This window comes from Lissotriton helveticus, chromosome 7, assembly GCF_964261635.1.
Source record: "Lissotriton helveticus chromosome 7, aLisHel1.1, whole genome shotgun sequence".
NCBI lineage: Eukaryota > Metazoa > Chordata > Amphibia > Caudata > Salamandridae > Lissotriton > Lissotriton helveticus.
The window spans coordinates 393,824,617-393,848,789 of NC_136068.1; the positions used below are offsets into that span (position 1 = coordinate 393,824,617).

The 24,173-nt window shown below is 48.0% G+C and overlaps 1 protein-coding gene across 2 annotated transcripts in view; it reads left to right on the plus strand.

Annotated features, from left to right (window-relative positions):
• The window catches only part of TRPC4AP (transient receptor potential cation channel subfamily C member 4 associated protein), a 766,986-nt gene that overhangs the window by 148,993 nt on the left and 593,820 nt on the right, over window positions 1–24,173 (plus strand). For both annotated transcript variants that reach the window (XM_078652243.1, XM_078652242.1), the window contains exons 5-6: window positions 14,194–14,249; window positions 20,769–20,897. In XM_078652243.1, coding sequence (XP_078508369.1) covers window positions 14,194–14,249; window positions 20,769–20,897 — 185 coding nt within the window. The remainder of the gene's footprint in view (window positions 1–14,193; window positions 14,250–20,768; window positions 20,898–24,173) is intronic.

The following is a 24,173-nucleotide window of genomic DNA, read 5'->3' on the forward strand; positions in this document are numbered from 1 at the left end:
TCTGCAACTGTCTCAACTCGCACACAGCATTTGGAGATGGGCCATACCTCAAAACATACACCTGACAGTAGAACACCTTCCAGGAATTCACAATCAGATAGCAGATCTGTTGAGTCGTCAGTCACAACAGATCCACGAATGGGAGTTGCACCCACAAGTGCTCCAACCATTCTTCCAAAGGTGGGGGCATCACAGATAGATCTGTTTGCCACCCACGAGAATGCGAAATGCCCAAGCTTCGCCGCCAGATTGCCACACCCACAATCGGAAGGAAATGCGATATGGATGAACTGGTCAGGCATATTTGCGTATGCTTTTCCGCCTCTCCCACTCATTCAACTAGTAGTACGCAAGCTCAGACAACAGTCTCTCAAACTAATACTAGTGGCCCCCACATGGGCACGTCAGCCGTGGTTCACCACGCTACTGGATCTCTCACTGGTTCCACACCAAAAACTACGGCTCACGCCATCCCTGTTAACACAGAACCATGGAGAAATAAGACACCCAGACCCAAACCAACTGAATTTGGCGATCTGGCTCCTGAGGTCTTAGAGTTTGGTTACTTAAACCTACCACAAGACTGTATGAACATAATTAAAGAAGCTAGAAGACCCACTACCAGAGCATGTTATGCGGCTAAGTGGAAAAGATTTGCAATATACTGTAACAACAATAACATTGATCCACTGGATGTTTCCATCCAAAATAACATCTGCTACCTTCTACACCTACAAAAGTCCAATTTGGCTTACTCTTCCATACGCCTGCATTTAGCAGCAATTGCAGCCTATTTACAAAATAGACAGCATTTATCGCTCTTTAGAGTACCTGCAATCAAAGCATTTATGGAAGGATTAAAACGAATAATCCCACCAAGGTTACCACCTGCACTAGTATGGAACCTAAACGTGGTCCTTACAAGACTTATGGGTCCCCCTTTTGAGCCTTTACACAAGTGTGAACTACAATTTCTAACATGGAAAACTGCTTTTCTTGTTGCCATCACCTCTCTTAGAAGAGTAAGTGAAATACAGGCATTCACAACAGAAGAACCATTTTTTCAAATACACCCTAACAAAGTGGTTCTTAGACCCAATCCAAAATTCCTGCCAAAGGTCATTACTCCTTTTCACCTTAACCAATCAGTAGAGTTACCAGTGTTTTTTCAAAAACCGGACTCTGTTGCAGAAAGAGCTCTACACACCCTAGATGTTAGGAGAGCCCTACTATACTACACATACAGGACAAAATCCTTCAGAAAGACAAAGCAACTATTTGTATCTTTCTCTCCCCCACACAAAGGCAATCCCATCTCTAAAGGAGGAATTGCCAGATGGATTGTAAAGTGTATCCAAATATGCTATCAAAAAGCTAAACGTACACTAACAGTTCCTCCTAGAGCGCACTCCACTCGCAAACTAGGAGCCTCTATGGCTTTCTTAGGAAACATACCATTAGAGGACATATGCAAAGCAGCAACATGGTCTACAATACACACCTTCACGAAACACTACTGTGTTGATGTGCAAGCCAAGCAGCAAGCTGCAGGAGGCCAAGCTGTACTTAAAACACTATTTCAGTATTCTGCAATGGATACAAGCGACCACCGCTAGGGGAGACACTGCTGCACAATCGTTGCTAAATGTACAATCTGCAGCTCATATGCTTCTAACGGAATATGCTACTTACCAGTATGCATCTGTTCTTTGCATGTAGAGCTGCAGAGTTGTACATGCCCTCCCGCCTCCCCGGGACTTTTATCCGTTCCAGTAGTCATCTTACTTAGATGCACACGCATGGACATCCTTTTTTTTCTATTTCTTCTACTAACTCCATCATTTCCCATTATGGCGAAAAACAATCTGAGGATGGAGTCGATGACCATGCGCAGTATTGTCCAAGGGAGGAGTCGCCTATCTCGTGACTACAAAGACTTCTTCCAAGAAGACAACAACAACCTGCAATCATCCGAGCCCAACACCAGGTGGTGATCTATTGCTAAATGGGCAACTCTGCAGCTCTACATGCCAAGAACAGATGCATACTGGTAAGTAGCATATTCCTTTCTCAGATCCTGATTTGGAAACAAGAAAGAAGACCAAGAAGAAGACCTGCAGTGCAGCTGCTAACAAGAGGACTACACCAACTGACTTGGCCCCAGCCCTAACCGCCTGTTGATCCTTGAACCTGCTCCTGCTAAATGCCGGCATCTCCTGCGAACAGCAACCTCCGAGGACCCCGGAGGACCTGCCTGCCTCGACCCTCATAGAGACTGGGATTCCCATGAGCAGTGGTTCTGCTCAAACAGCAATACCCCTGGTGCCAGCCAGGAACCGCGATTCCAGCACACTGCACCCGCCGAGCCCGGCCTGTGCCTGAGTGGACAAAGACCCTGAGGACATCCCCCCCTGGCGATTCTGACCTGGAATCCAGTGCCCAAGGGCCCTCCTCGACAACCCAGACGACGCCTGCAGCCTCAGAACCAGGGACTCCTCCAACCGCGACCAGCAGAGGGTAAGATTTCCCGACGTCAAAAGACAACCCTGCACCCGGGGCCCCCCCGGCGTCCTGTGCCCAACTCCGTGGTGCCTACCTATCCTCCAAGATCCCAACTTACCTCTCGAAGTGTCGGTCGCTCCTGAAGAATCTCTGTCCCCGAGCCTGCAGCCTTTGTTCCCTTTTCAAGATCTCCATTGAATAACATTGAGCGCCCGATGGCTTAAAAGCACCCTGCATCCAGCCGCCCGAGTGCCCCTGGCAGTGCAACCTTTGTCCTATCTTACTTCCCCATTTGTCCTGAGCAAGTAACCAGGAGCCCAGCTTCCAAAGCTACGTGGCCTGCTAGCCAGCAGCCACCAACCGAAGGCCCCCTGCCTCTCTTTGGTTAACATTGGGCCTAACTACCTCTGCACCCGGCTGCCCCTGTGCCGCTGAGGGTGTACCAACTGTACCTACCTGACCCTGGGAGACCCCTGAGTCTATGCCCAGAACCTTAACTCTACCAGTTGAGTACTTCCCTAAAAGCAGTTAACTCACTTTTCTTCCATAGGCTAACATTGACTGGTTTCACTTGGAAAAGTTTTGGAACTTTAAAATAACCACCTAAAATCAGCCGAGCAACGAATTCCGATTTATTCACCTGTTATCAGGAGAGACCTCAGTACTGCATCTTTTAGCCCAGTGCTGACCCTGAAAAATAATTTTAACCGTACTTACCAGTAACTTGAATTTCCTTCCATAGGATATCATTGCCTGCTTTTTGCTGAAAAAGTTTCTAAGTGTCGATTTTTGAAACTTACAAATATTCTTTAAAAATCGTGCCAACGATAAAAACTTACTTACTTGCCTGTTTTAGATAGATATTTTAAGAAAACAGTGGTTCCTGTGGAAAAGATACTTAATATTGATAAGACAAAAGCGAAAATCGCATGTACAGTCCAGTTGATAAAACTATATTAAATTCAAATGATGTGTTAAAATTTGGTTTTGGTGAATATTTATAATTTGTACATCACCAAGAAAAAGAGTCTTGAATTTGTTTTGATTCTAGTTAAATCTTTGTTTCCATCACATTTACTTATAAAATATGTACTTTGTTTTTTCGTTCTCAACTGCTGAATGGCACAGTTCTTTTAATGCGATTTACGTTTTATGTGTTACAAAAATTGACTATTTGTAGGCTGTCCCTTCACTCTCTGCACCCCAGGAAGATAGTTATATAATTCTCATTACTTTTCTTTCTCTGGCTGCAAAGTGTGAGGGGTTTGTAAATACCAGTCCCCATGTTTAAAATCACAAGCAGCAATTTGTCAGAAGACATAGCTTGAGATTTGACATCCGTCATTGAAGCACAGCAAATGTGACAAAATAAATGCAGAATTCAAACGCACCTTTATTTATTGTTTGGCATTTCATGACCCACCAAAAATCGACAAACACCAGTGTAACCAGCAAGTTGATATCTCTTGTGGTCACAGCTTATTTTGCTGCTCAGCTCACTCTCTTCCAATCTTCGTAAGCTAATAACTTGATTAGCTTGGAGTTGGAATCTAGTAACATGTCATTAACAACATTATGAATGTTGAAATATCAGAACCTATTGCCACATAAAGAGTATTGCTGTTTTGGGAATGGAGGACATTTGTTTGTAAAAAGTCCTATTTTTTACTATACTTTTTTAGGCAGAATTTTTCAACAGTATAGGGCTGGACCTCTTTTAGGTGGACCCACTACATTTGGCTCAATGCACACCTAGTAAATTCAGGCTAAGATTGGTATCCTGTCCTCGTATGAGACATTGATACGAGTCACACCTCTTGGATAGGCACATTACAGTGACTCTGGGAGATGTCACACAGGAACCACCGACTCGTCTCACACTACAATATCTACATGTCATGGGAGAGGGGCTGCACCTCACCCGGTGTGTGGCAGACTAACTTTGCCTGCAAACCGCCATACCGTTGTCTACATTGCGGCACCGTTGGGAGACTGACATGTCATGACTTTGTACTTCTGAGTAATGGGACATGATTTTGGCATGCCCCACGTATAGCCATCGCAATGCCAGGTCCTTTATTTTTTTGTAAACAGATTTTTGTATTAATTGGTAATATAGCAATCAATAGCATTACAGAGATACACCTGAACTTACAAGTTGATTCCAACAAATAGCCGTCTACATCCATACACACTAACCTTGAGCCTATTCTCCCCAGGAGGCATTGGCCTTGCTCTAGTGCAAGGAATTGGTGATTCACATAGTGCAGTTTAGGGTCCTCGGGCTTGTCAGACTCTGTACCCCCTTAGTAGACGGACGGACATCATGGTCATTCAATAAATCAGGCACTTAGTTCCCCACATCTGGGTTTGCCCCGTCAGGGGGTGCTTCGTTATCGCCGCTCGGCTGCTTTAAAACCGACACTAATGCCACCCACGTTCTCGCCGCCTCCAGTGTCTTTTCACTTCCAGTCCTCTGGGCCATTTGCAGTCTAAAGATCCCTTTGCAGTCCGACCACTTTATAAGCTCCCTTGTCCATCTCAGTACACTAGGGACATTTTTCGCCTTCCAATGGCTAGTAAGTTCCCTTTTGGGTAATACCAACTTGTAGTATATAACACAAGCTGGGGTAGAAAGGGATAAAACATGTAATGCATTGATAGGGTACCAGAATACTACACAACTCCAGGTCTATAAATGTGCTAGTGACCTTATTCCTGGCATTGTGAGGGTACCAGTGTAGGAGGCAATACCCTGGTGTCAGCGCTATGTCAGGTTCTGTTGTGTCTTCTAGTCTAGTCACTACCGCTCTCCAGAACTCTCCCAGTAGCAAGCAGTCCCAGAACATAAGTAAGAACCCCGCGTTTTCCAGGTTACACTGTGGGCAGGCGGATCGGGCCCCAAAATATTTGTTAATCTTACCTGTGGTAAGGTACGCCCTGTGGAGGACAAAAAAGTGCATCGGCTGGAAGCATTTCTAGAACTTTTTGCCCTGTGGATGACAAAAAAGTGTATCAGATGGAAGCATTTCTAGAACTTTTCCAAGCCCGTTCTACCAATTCTCCCCACGGTTTCTCATCTATGGGCACGCCTAGGTCCGCTTCCCATTTGAGACGCAGGGCCGTCAGGGGTCGTCGGCTCTCCTGCGTAAGGCATCGGTAGAGGCAAGTAACTGCTTTAATCGTTCCAGCTGCTACTACTATATACTGACACGCCAGGGAAGTCAGAGGTTCTGTCAGCCCCTCTCGCCAATGTTTACGGATAGCTGCTGTCAGGGCAGCATGTAAAGGGAGATCCCATCTGGGGAGGTAGTATCGCTCTAGTAAATCATTAAAAGGGAATAAGGTATTGTCCTCATAGAGATCTCCAATATTAGATATCCCCACCTCCTCCCATGCTCGTAGCCTATGCCAGTCCCCGCCATGGGGCAGCGCCTCTCAGATCAGCAGCGGGATCTCTGGCACATACGGGGATCTTATACGTGCTCGCCCACAAGCCCACTTCCAGCATCGGCGCATCGCCCTTCGGTCTGCTGGGGATTCTCCATCCCTCAAAGGGAGACGTAATAACACGCTGGATAGGAGTCGCAAACCCGGATCCGAGCTCCCAAGGTCCTCTGTGTTCCGGAGTTGTCCCACCTTCCACTAGGTGAACCAATGTAATTGAGCTGCCTGGTAATAAGCTTCAAAACCCGGCACCGCTAAGTCCCCCTCCACCCTGGGCCTCATCATGGTGGTGAGCGCCTCTCTGCGTCTCCCAGAGCCCCATAAAAATCCTGTGATCATGGTGTTGAGATGGGCAAAAAGTTTGTGCGCGATCCAGGGTGCTAGCGATCCGAAGTAATAGAGTAGTCTAGGTAGTGTGACCATCTTTAACAGTGCCACCCTACCCGCCACTGACAGCGGGAGGGTCCCCCAGAATTCAAAATTACTTTTGGTGCCTCGTATCGCTCGCCATATGTTACCTTCTAATAAATCTGCTGGGTTGTGGGATATTTTAACACCCAGATAAGTCCTGCATCTATTTTCTCACACTATTCCTGTAGTGTCTAGTGGGCCAACCCTCCCTGCTAGAGCAGGGAAAAGGCTTGTCTTGGTCCAGTTGACCTTAAGTCCCGCAACTCTTCCCAGTCTACCCAACAGATCTTTGGCTCCCTGTAAGGCGTCCTCAGAGTTAGCTGGGAACATCAGGAGTTCGTCTGCATGTAGTGCTATAAATTTGGGTTGGCCCAGCATTTCTAATCCCGGATAGTAGCAGCCTGATCTTGCATACACAGCTAGAGGTTCCACCACCAGCGCGAACAAGAGAGCAGATAGCGGGCATCCCTGTCTCGTTCCCCTGCCCACTGCACAGGCCTCCGAAATCAGTCCTCCCGTTCAAACTCTAGCAGTAGAATTCTTATATTGTATTGCCGTCCAGGCTACGAAATCTTCACCCAGCCTGAACGCTCTCAAGACGCTGAAAACATACGGCCACTTGAGGCTATCAAAAGCTTTCTCAAAGTCGACTGATAAAATGCTAGCCTCTTCTTTGTTTTACGTGGTGTCATCCGGTAGTCTTAGCAGTTTAGTTATATTCATTGCTGTATTCCTGGATGAAATAAAGCTTGCTCGATCCACATGTATGAGCGTCGTCATGTGAATCATCAGTCGGCTCGCAAAAATGCGACTCAATATCTTATAATCTAAGTTGAGCATGGCGAGGGGTCGATATGCAGTGCGATCCCAAGCTGGTTTGCCAGGTTTTAAAAGCAGAAAGATTACTGCTTCTCTCGTTGAAGCGGGTAGATAGCTGTCTCGCTTCGCTCTATTATATAGGGCAGTCATTTGGGGAGCCAATATGTCTACATATGTGGAATAAAACTCAATCAGGAGCCCATCTTTCCCTAGAGTCCTGTTCCTGGCCATGTGGTTTATGGCCCCTCGCATCTCTCCAATTTCGACTTCCCTTCCAAGAGTCTCTTCGCATCATCATCGATCTGAGGAAGTTCTACATCTTCTAAAAATCCCTGGCGATTAATATCCTGCTGGCTACAATAGACCTTGTTGTTCCTCCCCTGGAGCTCCAGGATCGACGTCCCTCTGTGTGCCGGATTGGCCAGCCAAGCCAACAACGCTCCATACTTATCTCTCTCAGCATGGGCCCGGGCCGTGTAGGTCCTGTAATTGAAGCAGCGCAACCTTTTCACCTGCGTCAGCAACGTGTCTCTGGCCGCAAGGAGATCAGCTGGTCGGTCCAACCCCCTCCGGTCTATCCCTTTCTACTTCCTGAAGGCGCTGTTCTGCGTTCTGTACTACACACAGGAGGACCTTCCACACCCCTACCGCCTCTCCAATATATTGGCCCCTAATAACTGTTTTAAAAGCATCCCATTCAATGAGTGGGCTTGTTGCTGTGTTGGCGTTAGTTAGGAAAGAATCCTCTATAGGAGTGCCTATTGTAGCACAAAACACCTGATCCTCCAGCACCTCCGGTCTCAACCACCAGCTCGGGATTGTAGGCCTAGTCCATATCCAGTCCAAGGACATTAGCAGGCGATTGTGATCAGAGATCGTCCTAATCAAGTATTCACTCAGGGTGACCCCTCCATGAACATCCGGGGAGCACAGTATTGATTCTAATCGAACGTGCAACTCATGTAAGGCAGAAAAGTAAGAATATTCTCTCTCCCCTGGGTGGTGAGCTCTCCAGTGTCCGTCAACCCCCAGTGTCACTGCCTGTCTCACCTAGCCTCAGCAACTCTGTGTGGGAGCGTCAGGGAGCGGCGGATAGGAACGGTGTAGGGTGACGTCAGTAATACAGTTGAAATCCCCCCCCCTACGAGCACCGAACCAGTCAAAACCGGCGCTAGTGTCTGTGATAGTTGCTCTAGAAATGCAGGTTGATCTACATTAGGGGCGTAGATACTTCCTATTGCTATATCCCGTCCATCTAATCTTACCGATACCACCATAAATCTGCCCTCTGTATCAATTATTTGTCTAACACACTGAAAAGGGACTCCCGCGCCCCCCAGACCAGAGTCCCCCTGTCAAAAGCTGAGTATGTTGTATGAAACCCCTGCCCTCTCCACCGGCGCTGTAATGCAGCTCCCTCTTTTTGCGTTAAGTGGGATTCCTGTAGCAGTGCAATCTGCACCCCTCTCCTGACCAGATATGTGTGTATTTTATGACGCCTGGTCATGGTGTGCATCCCCCTAGAGTTCCAAGAGATACATTTAATATCTGTGGTGAGTCGCATTGTGTGAGCCACAGTCTTTCTCAAAATAGTCCCCCCCACCACCCCACAACATGCCTGGCCCCAGACCAAATCCCCTCAACCATTAAAACTCTCCAACTCCCCCTCCCCACGACAGGTACACACAAAAAAGTTCCCATCCAAACTAAGGCACACAAACCGTGAATCATAAGAAACGACGGGTGTAAGCTGACCCTGTTGGGCCTAAATCTCCAACAGGCTCCCTCCCACACTCTTAGATCAGGTAGTGGCCCCACTGTTCCAATAGTGTCCCCAGGTTACAACCAGTGGTCGCAAGTGTTAGTAAAGGGCATCTCCCAGCAATAGGCAATCCCTATTCATACGACCTGACATGTGGTCCTCAGATTATGCTGTCTGCAGTTTGAGGAGTAATGTCCAGGAGTTCGGCATCCAATTCCTCATGCACACTACTCAACCGTGAGCCGTCAGATTTGTCCATTTCGTGTTCAATGATGTTACTGTTCGGGCTCGTGTCTCCATGGCTAATCTCCGCCACCGCTTGCACATCTTTATCACACTCCAGTTTCCGCCCTTTGGCGAAGGAGCTCTCTGAGGAGGTGAAGGAGTGTTTTCGGCTCCCGCCTGGACGAGCCCGGTGATGAGGTACAAGATCGGGCGTTCCATTGGGCCTCCAGCCGTTCCCAAGCTTCATGGGGGGTAGTAAAGAAATGCGTCTCTGCCTTATCAGTCACCCAGAGGCGTGCCGGGAACAGCATAGCATAGGGGAGCTGCAGCTGGCGCAGTTTCTTCTTGACGGCCAGGAAGGCGGTTCACTGGCGCTGCACCTCCCTGGTGAAATCCGGGAAGATCATCACTTTACTATTCTCAATCTGCAGGTCTTGTTTCTCCCGTGCTCGCTACAGGATGTAGTGTCGATAGTGGAGCAGCCTCGCCACCGGTGGGCGGGGAGGGGACTCTGGGTTTGGGCAGTCGGGCCGGGATTCTGTGGGCACGTTCAAGTGCATAAAAGGAGGGAGAGACCCTCCGGGGCCACCTCCGCCTTTAACCAATTCTCCAGCAACTGGACAGCATCAGCCCCTTTCTCTTGTTCTGGGACTCCCATGATACGCAGGTTATTTCTACGTGAGCGCCCTTCACTATCTTCAGCTCTCATTTCCAACACTTTGATCTTAGTTTCCACTGTTTTCAAGACGCGCTGTAGGTTAGAGACCGCCTCCAGGCCCTCGTTCATGGCTTTCTCATTGAGGGTCACTCTCTCCTTAAGTTTACGGTGGTCATCTTTTAGCAAGGTGAGATCTGTCCCTATTGCGTCAATTTTTGTCTCGAGCGCTTCTCCCAATGAGGTGATGGCCTGCATGATGTCGGCTAGGGTAGGGTCTTCAGGAGCCCTCTCTGTTCGACTCCCGGGTACATCTTCGTCATCCTCGATATGGTGCTCTGCTTCTTCAACTCGCAGGACCTCAAACCCCTTTATTCAGGATACTCTTCCCTACGTGAGTTCTGCGACAATAAGTCTCTGGATGTCTTGGAGCCCTCGTAGGTCGTCAATTTCACAGCCAAGTATGGAGGCCCAGGTGTCCTGTGGAGGATCTGCCATCTCTCTGCTCTTCCGTGTCCCCCAACCAGCAGGTGTTGTAACACCGCAGTATGGCGTCCGTTAGCTCGGCCTCCCTGGTATTGAAAAGAGGGACTTTTGTGTTGTGTAGAGCTTGTGTACAATGGATATGAGCCTCTCAGGGGCCGCCAGTATCCACCAAGGAATCCCACGTCGCCAGAAAGTTCCCCAGCGAGTACCTAGTGCCAGTCAGCAGTCTCGTCCCGCAGCCGCCAGCCGAACTGCTGCCACCCAGCAGGGCCGAGTCCAAGCTTCACCTCACCTTTCACTGTTGCGGGTCAAAGTCCGAGGCAAACGGCTCGCCGGCCAGTGGTTTCTACAGCGTCTGGCGAGTACTGCACCACGACACTCCAGCTACGCTACGCGGTAACCAGTCCTCCGTTCAGGAGGGGAGCGCAGCACAGGCAGACTCCAGAAGTCTCCCAGCCTCACCAGTTCTGTTGCGCAGGATTGCCGCGACCTCGCTTCTCGAGCTACCTCCCAGCTGCTCATATATTCAGCAGGTCCTAGCCACAGTGCTTCCTCGCTACTACCGCCAGTGGTGTGGCACCGTTCCCAAGGTGTGCGCTTCAGCTGCCAATCGTCACTCCCACAAGCAGCGTTCCCCGCTGCTCTGTGTCGCTCGGCTTTCCTCCTCTGTCTTCACCATGCCTCACCGTTGCCTCATGGGCCGCCATCTTGAGCGCAAACTGATGCAAGGGTATACTGGTGGGGCCCTGTTGTTCCAGGTCGCTCCACTTGGGTCATCACCTCTGGGTCCCCTGTCGTGGGTTGAGCTCTGGCTCTCTGCACTGCTGTTCGAATCCAGATTGCAGCATTTCTGTTGTTTCAGCGAATGGAGGACTTTGTTTCAGTACACGGCTGCCATCTTAGCACCGCCGTGTCCGGAGTACGATCAGGACAATGAACTGCTTTTTTCTCCCTTATAACAGCATCATCGCTCTCCAGCAGCGGACCTGCAAGGGCACCAGTCGTTCCGCCAGAGGATGTGCGGTAAGGGCCCCCCCCCCAGTGTCTTAGGATTGTTGGGGTAATGCGGCAGATCTCGACGTATTAATCCTGTGTAACCTTTGTGGTGTTGATTACGTTCGGTGCAGGTAATAAAACTGGTTACGTTTGAACTGTGCGTTACTAGCCACTTCCCTGATCTGAACACAGGCTCTCATCCATTCGCCCTCCTTAAGTGGCTCAGGTAGGTCACTTGTCCACCTGTTATGGACCACAGTCATATCTGCCTTGCAGTCTCCCTTCAAGGCTTTATAAATGTGGGATATCATGTCGCTACTGGAACCAGGATCCAGCAGCAGCCGGAGTGTCTACGATTCTGCTGGCTGTACAGGAAAATCTGCCCAAACCTCACGATCCGTACGAGACAACTTGGCATATTGCAAAAACTCAATGCCACCACTCTGTCGCCCCCACCACACACACTCGGTGCCAAACAACCAAAATTCTGGAGGGAGTGACCCATCACGTTTACTCAGCTCAATCTGCTCAGCCGCACACCATCATATTTATCACATAACATACTGGCCAAATTGCCAATCTGTCCAAGACGGTCTCCCAGCAGACCTTCAGACCTTCCATCTCCCCGTATCTCTAGCCAATCACACACCGCCTCAGGTGTGGTAAAGAAATGTGTGTAGTCATAATGGAGTGCTGGGTAGAGTAGCATGTAACACAGTCCCATTTCTTTTTTTTTTTTTGCTTTCAACTTTTGTTTCACATTCCCAAAAGTCTGTTGTATTTGATGCACCTATCGTGTATAATTTTGGAAAATGCGGATCACATGATTTTCAAATGTAGGATCCCCAGCCGACTGCAGTATGGCATTCTGTCCCTGTAGTTGAATATTTTTGCGATTATTAAGATTCTATCACAAAAAGGGATGACTGCTTAGCAGACTGGATCGTCAATGCAACCCAACGCTCAAGGAAAAATTCTGGAGTCTGTCCCTCCGCATCGCCCAGAAAGCCAACAAACCGGAGATTGCAATGCCTGGATCATCCTTCCACATCCTTGGCCCTCTCCTCCAAAGTGGCAGTCCTAGCTGAGAGGTCAGTCCGTTTTCCACAAGGCGGTGACCACCTCCTGAAGCTTAGTCACATCTTGCTGTGTGGCCAGTGACCTCTCCGCCACCTTATGGAGGACGTAGCAGGCCTGTAGCAGGCCCATATCCTGAGATACAGCCGCTATCTTAGCTTGAACAGTCTCTCTTAATGCCTCAATAGCGTCCAGTATCTAAGCACTGGTAGGGCATCGTGGCTCCTGCAGGCCTCCCTCTCAATCTGCCGGTCACATCCCCTGGGCTGTGAATTGGTCCTTCTTGGTCTGCTGGGCCCCATGCTGCGGCCTATCTTTGCACGGGAGGAATTGCAGGGGCAAGCCAGATCCCAACCACGTGAACTCCACACAGTGGTCCAGAATCCGTCCCCGCTAGCCTCTCATACGTGCTTCCAGGGGCATTGCCACATTCGCCTGCTTCTTCCCAGGTGGCACAGTCAGGCAGGTCCCACCCTTTGATCCCCAGTGAGGTGGGGGGGTGCGAGTACTGGCCACATCCACCACCTAGCAGCACCAGATGATTCGGCCTCTCTGGCCCAACTTCAGCTCCTTATCCGTTTGAGCTCACCTGTGAGGACGGCTATTGCAACAGGCCTTTCCGCCTCTTAAAAAAACAGTCTCTCAGGGACTGCAGTGGCACCCACTTTTTTCACCTGGCACCAGTGTACTGGTCACGGGACCAGCAGGATAAAGCACCCAGCTCATGGTGTCCGGCCGGCCCTCACAGCGTTCAGGTCACACCTCTCAAGCACCGCAGACTCCACCGGGTCGTCGGCAAATTGGAACGCTTTACTCCCAGTGGCCGCTCGAACTCCCCCAGAGCCCCGGCCTCATCCAACAAAGGCCCAGCGAGGGCACGGAGGGCAGGGGACACAGGGTTGAGGTCCACAGGCCTCATAGAAGTGTAGTAGCAGGGGTCTCCACAGGTGTCAGTTGCTCCCCCAGGCCCACTGTCTCCTCCGCAATGTCAGCGGATCACAGTTCCCTACTGGCATTTCTAGTTCACTGGCTGTGTCTGCGGCTCCACGTCTCACTGTCGGATTTTGCCTGGTGTAACTGCAGTTCAGAGTTGTCCCTGCACACCCATGAGCCACCAGCAGCACACCTATGAAGCATCTGCTCTCTCTACAGCACTCTGGGTCACTGGTCTGGTCTCCTGTACAAGAATTCCCTGCCAGGCTGCTGATGTCCCCCAAGGTTGTGGGGTTTACAGTCACCCCACTGCTCGACAAATCGTCCACCGGGGTTCCCACAGCAGTGGTAGTCTGTTTGGCGGTCCAATGCGGCTAAAGGTTAGTCGGCTGCAGGATTTGCGCAGGCCAGAACGGGAGCTCTGAAAGCTACGTCCTTGTTTCTATTTTTCCAGGCCACGTCCGAAGTACTTAAATGTTACACCACTATTTGAACAAACTAGCAGACCAATTATCCAATTTATACATGCTTAGTGATATACTCAAGAAATCAAACACATGCAGCTCAGGTAGGATAGTTACAAATCATAAGGTTTTCCCTGTCCCTTTTGGTATCTCAACTGAACTAACTGTACATAGGATGGAGAGCCAACCACACTAAAAGTTAAGTGACTGGTTTACATTTCCAAATCTTTGGTACCTTATCGTAAAAGCCTTTTTCTAGCCCTTTTCAGCCTTGATAGTCCAGAAAGGTTAATTTGGGTGATACATTTTGAGTTCCGTAGTACACAATTGTCTTGTTTTCTAGCCTTAATAGTAAATGAATGCGATTACAGGTTGATGATATAAATTGTAACCCTCTTATGTTTTTTGTATTCCAGTAAGCGACGACTTGGTAAAGGATTGCCTAAGTATTTTGTACACTACATGTATTTGTGTAAGTATATTCTATGAGGTAAAATGTTTCTCTATCTTTGTCGTCTTAGTTTGTGCCTTAATACGCTTGATTATTTCTCAGACAACACTGACAATCTTGAATTACTTTTATTGTGACGTAAACATCATGGGGAAGTGTTTTTAACTGGACAAGGTTTGGCAAAGGGATGCACACTTACCAAACATGTTTATGGTTGACGTTTGATGACAGTGCTTGTTATTGCTTTCCTGCTGTTGAGACCAGGACTAAAGGGGCAACCCTAATGCTAGGCTGACCCTCATTATTTTAGAAAATATGAGAATGAAAAATGTCCTAGCTGTCGTAAAGGAAAATTTTCTATGTTTGGACCGGAGGCAAGGATTATGCTAGTTCAAAGTTTACCCACCACCAACGTAGCCAAATCAATTACCGGCTTTTGTGTATCCGGAAAGGATGGATAAGAAATTATTTTAGTATGCATCTTTGTGCACTTTGAAATGTGAAAAGGAACCCCATCTTGGGTAAAACTCCTACCTTTAAACTCCTGAGCCCATATATCCAAACTTCTACAACAGAAGCCAAGCAAAGTAACATGGTCAACTTACCTGAAAGTTTTTTTCATGAGTGATATTTACTCTACCAAGAAAGAAAGATATGAAGCACTAGATTAACATCCCAGAGGGAAGAATATCTCTGTTCTGGGGGACCATATAACCTAATGCATCTCTGCTACTCTCATGAGAGGATGTTCCCCAGTGGGGAGACTTTTAGTAGAGTCATGGCCGGCTGAAATCGCAGGCTGAAATTAATTTACTGACCTATAAGCCATTCCTTTTACATCCATGTCCGATAGGAAATTCAACACCTGGACATTTCATGACCCCACAGGATACAGATACCGTTGCATGCACCAGCTGGACCATTTGGACCAGGCAGACTTGTATCGTCGTACCATGGAAGATGCCCATGCTTTTGCAAGGAGAGCCTTCACTTGTTGCGAAAGGACCAGGACTTGCCATTTCCTCTGGTAATCCGCAATGCTATAAGGCAGAAAGACTGATCCACCACCAGGTTGTGGCGATTCCCCGAACTGTCAATATCTTAGGAGATCTGGATATAGGGGTAGAAGTATGGGAAAATCCGAAGAAAGTTCCATCAGAACTGGATACCATGCTTGAAATTTCCAAAGGGACGTCACCAGGACCAAGCTCTCATTTTGCCTCCGAACCTATGCAGAAAGTAGAGTTACCATCGAGAACGGGCTAAAAGCGTACCCCTGCTCCGGACTCCAATCCTGCAGGAATGCATCCTTTGCTGCAGCCAATGGATCCGGCATCCAACTGAAGAACCAGTCCAGCTAATGGTCCAGGCAGAAGGCATATCAATCCACCATGAAAGGACTCCATCTGCGGGTCAGAGATGAGAATATCTCTGGATCGAGTTTCTACATACTGGAGTCTTGAAGATACCTAGAGTTCCAGTCTGCCACCATATTGGAGGAATCGGTAAGCTGTTCCACTGTCACGGAGACCTTGTGGGCGAGACCGTATTCCCAAAAATCCCTGCCCCTTGTCCAATAGAGACTTAGATTTCGTCCCTCCTAAATGGTTGATGTAAAGGACCACAGACACGTTGTCAATCCCCAGAAGGACACAACATTGAATCCTGTCATTGGTCCTGCATCGGACTGTGAAGAATCCCACCAGCACCTCCAGACAGTTGATGTGGAGGGTTCTTTCCTGAGAAGACCACCTGCCAGCTGTGTATCACTTCTCACAGTGGGCACCACAACCTGTCATGCTGGTGTCAGCCTCGATAATAAGGTCCGGACTAATGCCCAATATGACCCTGCCCTCCATGGGTCCATGTAGGAGAACCACTGCTTCATCTCTTTGGCGTCTGGAGTAAGGGACACCAACTCCCCATAAGACAGGCCGCTTCTGTGGTGGAAAGCCTTCAGAAGTGCAGGGGACCTGGGAAGATCGCTTGAATAGAGGAATAGCGGAGACCCACTATCTGTGCTACATGGCGTAGGGGTGTTTTGGCTTTTGTCTGTTTTGCATAGTGTATACCCGATCTTTGACAGCTTCCTTATAGGAAGAGTGAGAGAAGATTCTACTGAGTTGATGACAAATCCTTGGAACGTGAGGGACTAAGTCGGAATAAAGTGGGACTTCTTTGCATTGATGAGGAAGCCCAGAGAGTTGAGGGAGGACACCACCATTTGCAGTTCGGAAAGGTGTCAAGGATCTTGGTCTATCAGTAAGCGGTAGTCAAGTAGATGGTCAGGTGAACTCCCTGGGACCGCAGGTGCTCCATCACTGGCTTGAGAACCTTGGTGAAGAACAAGGAGTCGAAGATAGACAAAAAATGAGAGCAGTAAATTCGAATAACTGATCTCTGCATTGGAACTGTAGGAACCTGTGATAAAGTGGTAAAATCGGGATCGCAAAGTATGCATCCTTGAGGTTGAGGCGCACCATATAATCTCCAGGACGTAGCAAATCTTCAGGAGGTGAATCCCCTCTATCTGAAGTGGCGATAGGTCAACCTCTCATTTAACTCTTTGAGGTTGAGAACCGGGCGTTGACCCCCATCGTGCTTCTCCACCAGAAAAAGGTTGCTCAGAAAACGTGGGGGATGAAGGTGGGAAGGATCGATGGACTGTTTCTCCAGCATGTGACCAACCGACACGTCTATGAGGATAACCTCTGTTTGGGGAAAAACAAGGGGGCGTGGACGATTAGTGTGAGAAGGGAAGCCGTAAAACTTTATCTGAAACCCTTGCATGGTCTGCTGCACCCATGCATCTGAAGTAATCTCCTGTCAGTTGTGTTGAAACTGGGCCAATCTGCCCCCAACTGCCATGTGAGACGGAAACCTTGGACTCCCCATTAGAACATCCTTGGGCGGACTGCCCTCTGCGTGTACCTCAGGAACCACAAAGGCGTGATCCACCTCTAGAGGGATAGAAACCGCCAAATCGACTGGTCCTGCCATTGAGCCCATCTGCCTTCACATCTGAAGGAGGGCTGTGCTGTGGGGTGGCTGCCTATGTGCCCCCAAACACTGCTGACCCCCAAGAAAATCCTAGGGTTTAAGATGCGCTTAATGAAGGTTTGCGCCTTACCCAGGCAATTAAAGATGGCTGCAAATTTCCCTAACTCCCTGATGAAGGGGTCCCCAAAAAGGCATCCCAGGGCCACACTCATCGACCCCCCATCCCCCCCCCAACGAGGCTTGGTCCCTTAGTTCGAGGTTGACCTAGATCAAAAATACTCAGTGCTCTGCGGACCGGGCACAGTCCGCATTGTCCAACAATATAATAGAGAGCTGGGCCTAGCCCGAGAGCGCCTCTAGTGTATTGAGGGACCCTGACGCCTTGGTGTCCTCAGCCATGTCTAAAATTCTTGTGAGGGGCCTGGTTACAGGCGTTTGTCCTGGTATGCCCACCAGGACTGGTCAATACCTTTTTTAGGTCCCGCAAATACTTTTCAAGGAAGGTCGTCATTTTAGGGTCAAGCTCTGGGATGAGCACCACATTACCTTCCATAGAAAGGACGGGGCATTCCGCCCGAAGGAAGTTCCAGACTTCCTTATGAAGGGGCTTCCTGAGTCTGGCCTCCCCACTGGAGGCTACTTGGGGGCTGAGACCCATTCAGAAGATTTAGGATGTATCACATTATCAGGGTCCAGCATGTCACTGTCAGGGATGACAGAGGTGTTAGGGGCCGGAGTGGCACCCTCGGAGGAGTGACGTCAAGGTCTGGATGGTTTGTCGTCCCCATCAGACACCACGTGTGAGCCATCAGCGTCCGGATCTGCGTAAGGAGGGGAAGTATATACATCCAGGCTCCCTGCAGGGGACAACATTCTGGGGCTATTTGGATGCTGGCCAGAAAGGCCCATTTGAGCCTGTCAAAGGCATCATTACCCCTGGTGTTTTGGCACTTCGCCTTGGCCTTGCCAGGCAGAGGAGGTGGCGGCCCACAAGGTTGTACGACTAAGGGGGTGTGAAAGCCTTCCCTCACAAGGGAGGGTAGAGGATAGGCAGCAGCCAGCCATTGCAATCTCCTCTTGAAGGGTTCCATGGCGTATGACACCGCTTTGTGGATGGATTCATCCACCACATTGCAGAATTCATCATCCAGTGGAAAGTATTGGGCCTGCTCTTTCTCCATGAAGAAGGCTACATCGTCCTGCATGCCAGGGGTTTTGGATGCAGGATTATCAACCGCAGTTTAACGGTGGTCACACAGGTAATGAGGGTCTCTACGGCACACACACATGCCCTTGAGATACCTGGGGAGGCCCTGGGTGTGTTTATTCTAGTAAGCGCTGGGCAGTGCAAAAGAATACAAGAATTTTACAGACCTGCGCGTTTGAGAGAGTCTCGAGTGCTGCGAAAAAAGCACTTGGGCTTGATACAGACCCTGGCTCTGTAGGGCATCTCACTCTTAGCCCAGCGGGTAGCAGACGTTCTGTGATCAGCTGCTCAACATGCTCCAATCAGTTTCCCTTTAAAGCGCACCGATCGAGAAGCTCGGGAGGAGCACTGCACTCTGTAGTAGTGCACAGCACCCTTTAGCAGTCGGTGGTACACACTGTGCGCCACACCCTTAGAGAAGACCTCTTGAAGGGACGTTAACCGTTACCGCGAGCAAGGGGGTGAAAGTTAATTAGGCAGAGAAAATCCCAAGTGTATGGCTTAAACCAGCATAAATCCAGGAAATACTTAAAGCTGGCCTGCACGTGGAGACCACGGCACCCAGGACACTTGAAGTGTGCCTCCTGACAGTAGGGTTGGATTGGGATCAACAATAGGCCTGGGCATGCAAAAAAAAAGTGGCCCACATTTGCAAATTGCCTTTCCGCAAATCACTGCTTTGAAAGAGTTTTATGAAAAGAAGAGGAGGGTCTCTCTGTAGAGGCCTATTTTCTTAACTTCACTTAGATAAAATGCACTGATTAGTTCACACTGGTGAAACACACTTGAAAACGAGTGAGGCCACTTCGGCTCAGGCACCCTTCCCCGCTCAATATGCATACATTAATGGGCCGGCCCAGCGAGAGAAAGGGAATGACAGTCACCTCCGTTCATTAATAAAAGGGAGCTAATGGATGCCTATCTGCCTCTAGAAAGGCCACTCAGGCACCCACTGGGCCGCTGGCGGCATCTGAACACCACAAACACTGCACAAATTGGCACCCCAGGCTGCCCAAAATAGCAGCCCACAGCTGGAACTCAGATACCGGCCCCTCGCCCAATGCCTGCATGCCTGCCTTACCAATCCAACCCTGCCTGGCGGCAACTTGGGGCATCACACTGCACCTCTGGAATCAACTGCTCGGAAGAGCCTAAATGCTCCTGTGTGGCGGAAGAAAGGCAAATTCCCAACAATTGTGCATCTCTTTAGAGCATTAACATACATTCACAACAATAAAGACATAAACAAGCATAAATAAGATTGAGTCCAGAGTAGAGGCTCAAGACCTTATCTGATGGCTGCTCCAGAGACCATAAACATTGGAAAAGGACTTTATTATGATAATCAGTATTGATTGGATGCTATAGGAATGTTTTTTATTTCTACCTTCCGTGGTGTTCATGAGAGAAGTAATTTTCTTGTTATGTTAATGTTCCTTGTGGCTCCTGTTAATCAGAAGTGGAGAAGAAACCACATAATCCTCGCCTCAGGTCTTGATTTAGAATTGGGAAACAAGCATCAGCAATGATCTGCAACTTTTACACTTGCTATTCTGTTTCTAGATTAGGGAATGTGTGAAGGCTGCCATGTCATTAATCAACAAATGTTCTCTTGAATTACAAGCACCCATCCACTTCTGCTTACTCACTTTCTACCTAACCAGGCTAAAACCGCACACTCGATAAAGTGTAGAAAGTTCAAATAGTTTGGAGTATTGGTACATAAATTGATAGGAAGGACACAATGCTGGATTCAAATCTTTTGTGATCAAAAAAGGCTTCATATTATTTGGAGCAACACTAATTTTAGAACACCTATAATTGGCGGCCAGCTGGACCCAGTTTGTATTGATTATCCTCCATGTCTTTGTCGTGGGTGGGAATGTCTGATGTAGCGAAATGACACCCGTGAGCCGTTGGGCTTTATTGGGCTTCAAAACAGTTGTTTACATTTCTGAGACAGTATGGGATTTCTAGTCTCTCAGTTGTTTTCCAGTAGCTATTTCTTAATCCTAAACTGGTGTTTATATATTTAAAGCTGAGGTTTAGGGCTAGGCAGAGGGGTTGATGTGCGAAGACCATGGCAGTTTGAGGGGACGATCTGTGATTGTTCTTCATGTTTTTCGACCGTTTAAGTTGTGATAAATTTGTTACAGGAGAAGTAACGTTTACTGGTGTTATTGTTACACTGTATCTGCATCGTGAAGCAGATCTCCCATGTGTAAAGTCGAATGTTGACAGGCAACCCTTTCTTCGCCAAATGTAAGTTTGCCAAAATTCTTATGTGTTTTTATTAAACCTTCTTTAATTCTCCTTTTATTTTTTTTGCTTAGACTGAAGGTGTCACCAAGCGGTTGGCAGAAAGAAGTGACTTTGTGTTGTTTCTGTTTACACTTATGTCAAACAAACAGACCTTTCTACAAACTGCTACACTCATTGAAGATATCCTTGGAGTTAAAAAGGTGTGGAACAAGTTATGCAAATTTGACACAGCTGATTCCCACTAAGATTGTGAGACAGTTAATTGCTTCTTTTTTTTACGGTGATTGTTGAATGATTCTGAGGCAGTTTTTCATACTTGTTTACATAATACAAGTGTGTGTAAAACATTAGGATAGTAACCTTATGTATATAAATAACATCAGTTGGGTATGATCGAGTTTTATCCATAAGACAAAATTAGAGGTTATGTTTTCCAGTTGCCTTGTTTTCTTCAGTTGCCATTGCGTTTGAAATTTGCACCTATTGTGCTTCTGATTTGAATTTCCACTGATTCTAATGGAAGTTATTGATATCTTTCTGAAATCTTTCCATAATTCACTTCTGAACTGCTTTTCTGGTTTTAGAATGTTCTGCTAAAACTTTTGTCCAGCACTTGTTTTTCTGTCAACTATCACATGTAGCTGTTGCATTGCAGTGGTACTTCTATCACAGTCCGCGTACTTATACAGTATTTTGAAGATGTGATTCTCTGTTATCTAAGTGAAACTGCTTTCTTCTTTTACATTTTTATTTATTGACAATTAATTAGTCGTATAGTTCTTTCTAGAGTTGGGTTCCGATGTTTGCAAGTTGTTTTTCGTCAAAGAAGTCTTAGCAGTCACAAAGTTTGAGTTTGAGTTTGAGTTTTAAAATATTTATAAAGCGCACTTTCACCAGCGGTTTCATGGCGCTGTAACAGACAGATCCCCAGAGGAGGAATAACAGAAAATAAGAAGAAGGGAATGAAAGCAGAAAGTGACCTAGTTGAAAGATTTAGCAAATAGATGGGCTTTGAGTTTTTTCCGGAATTGAGGGTAAAGAGTTAGAGATCTAAGTTCTAGAGGCAGGGAATTCCACAGGACTGGGGCAAGGGTCGCGAACTTCGATCCTCCCCATTTCTTCCTCCGGAAACGGGAGACTGACAGCAGGGATTGGGTGGATGATCGTAGTTCCCTAGTTGGAACATAGGGAACGATCTCAGATGTGATAAAGGCCGGAGCCGCGCCCAGTCGTGCTTGAAAGGTGATAGAAGCGAGCTTAAACTGGACGCGTTCACGGACAGGGAGCCAGTGTAAGGATTTAAGAAGAGGTGTTATGTGGTGGGATTTTGGAAGATTGAACACCAACCGTGTCGCCTGGTTCTGGATCAGCTGCAAGCGCTTTAAACAATATGCAGGAATACCTGCATATAAGGCGCTGCCGTAATCCAGGCGGGAAATAACCATCGCCAAGATGATCAGTTTCAAGGCATCAAAGGAAAAAAAGCGGGATACCTTGCGGATGGTGCGTAGTGACAAAAAAGAAGAGGACACCACAGCACTAACCTGGGAGTGAAGAGTGAGCTGGGAATTAAGTTTGATACCTAAAGTTTTAACTGAGGTAGAAGGGACCGGGGAAGAACCTAGGGAAGGGGGCCAGAAAAGAGGAGACCAGGGACTGGAGCAACCACCCGTCAACACCAACTCGGTCTTATCCGGGTTAAGTTTCAGGTGGTTGTAGTTCATCCAGTCCCGGATAAAAATCATAATAGACTGGAAGTTTGAAATAGAAGAAGAGGAAGAGGACAGATTGAAAACAAGTTGGAGGTCATCCGCATAATTGAACACGCTGACCTCCATTTGCTGTAACGAAAAAATAAGGGGGGGCGATATAGAGGTTAAACAAAAGAGGTGAAAGGGAGGAACCATGGGGGACCCCGCACTGAACTTTCCGGAAGTCCGCAGAAAAATCACCCAGGCAAACAGCCTGGGTGCGGTCCCTCAGGAAGGAGGATAGCCATACCAGGGCGGTACCCCCGATCCCCGCCGCCCCGACACGGGAGAGTAAGATGGTATGGTCAACCGTGTCAAAGGCGGCTGAGAGATCGAGGAGAACCAAAGCCTGGGCCTGGTTGGTATCCTTTGTTGGTAACAAAGTAAGTTGACTCCTCCTTTCGGTGATAGTGCGCATGGGCATCGACTCCATTTTAGATAGTTTTTTTTGCGCCATCGGCTTCGGACGTGTATTGCTGCGCTCCGATTTAAAACAGTCCATCTGGATCCCTTTGGTGCGCAATTCATTCTACCCTCGTCGGTATTGTTTTCGATCCTGTTACCATCTTCTGCGTGTCTAATAACTTCGGAAAACTTTCATTATCCATAAAAACTCTATCGGCGGCCTTCGGGCATAGATCTTCTCCAGTTTCAACTCGAAGATCCTGCATCCTGTCTTCCACCGATGGAATGAACCCCATTCCAAATCAGTCCTAGGTGCCATTCTAAATGCCCGTTTACCGATCTTCATAAGGTCTGGAACCTTTGTCACTCCCCGGAGCATAAAGAGGAAGACTGCGACACGTGTAGGTCATTCCCTTTGAAAAAGACTCTGAGACCGTCCAGCTCGACGCAGGGACATGCAGCGACAGTCTATCGAAGAAACTCCTGATATCTTTGGCGTAGAGGCCGAACAAGAAGAGATGGAGGCTTAGGCGGCGGAACTAGAAGTGGTTTTTTCGTTCAGGGGTCTGATTTGGAGTTGGAGATAGAACTCTAGTCCCATGACATTCCACCTGGACAGGGTGCTGTAAGTACCAAATCTCCTTTACCCACGAAACCCACTCCAATCAAGCCAAAGGTTTCTTGGCCACCACTGCCATCAGGCCATGGTCTGCACCGAGACTCCAATTCCAACGCCCCACCTTCCAGCTCGGCACCGAAACAGAAAGTCAAGCCTTCCTGTTTGGGATCGAGCCAAGATTATACCCCCCTCATTAAAGAGACAAATCTAGCTTGGCACCAAAAGACAAAGATGCTCCTTCAAAGCCACCGGAGAAGATTCTGGAGCAAATGCAACACAAGCTGGATCCTAAACAGAAAAGAATCCACATTAACCCTAAAACTGGACACATTACCACTGCACCAGTGATACGACCTCCAAAAAGGAAGATACACACTGAGTATAGAACACCTCTGAAGAAGAAAAAGGACATAGCCACTAGTCCCATTAATATTCCTCCAACCACTCCACCCTCTCCACCACTACCTGTCATACCACCTTTGGACATTACACCTCCAGGGTCTCCAAACATAGATCCTGATATAGCTGATAATCAAGACGATTATAATCAACTGCCTGGCCCATGGAATGACTATAACATTGATCCACCGGGAAACTCCGATCCTGATTTGTATCCAGCCAAACCTTCCTCTCCTGATGACAATAAAACATATCAAGAATGAATTGCCAGAGCAGCCACTTATCATGGGGTCACTTTACAT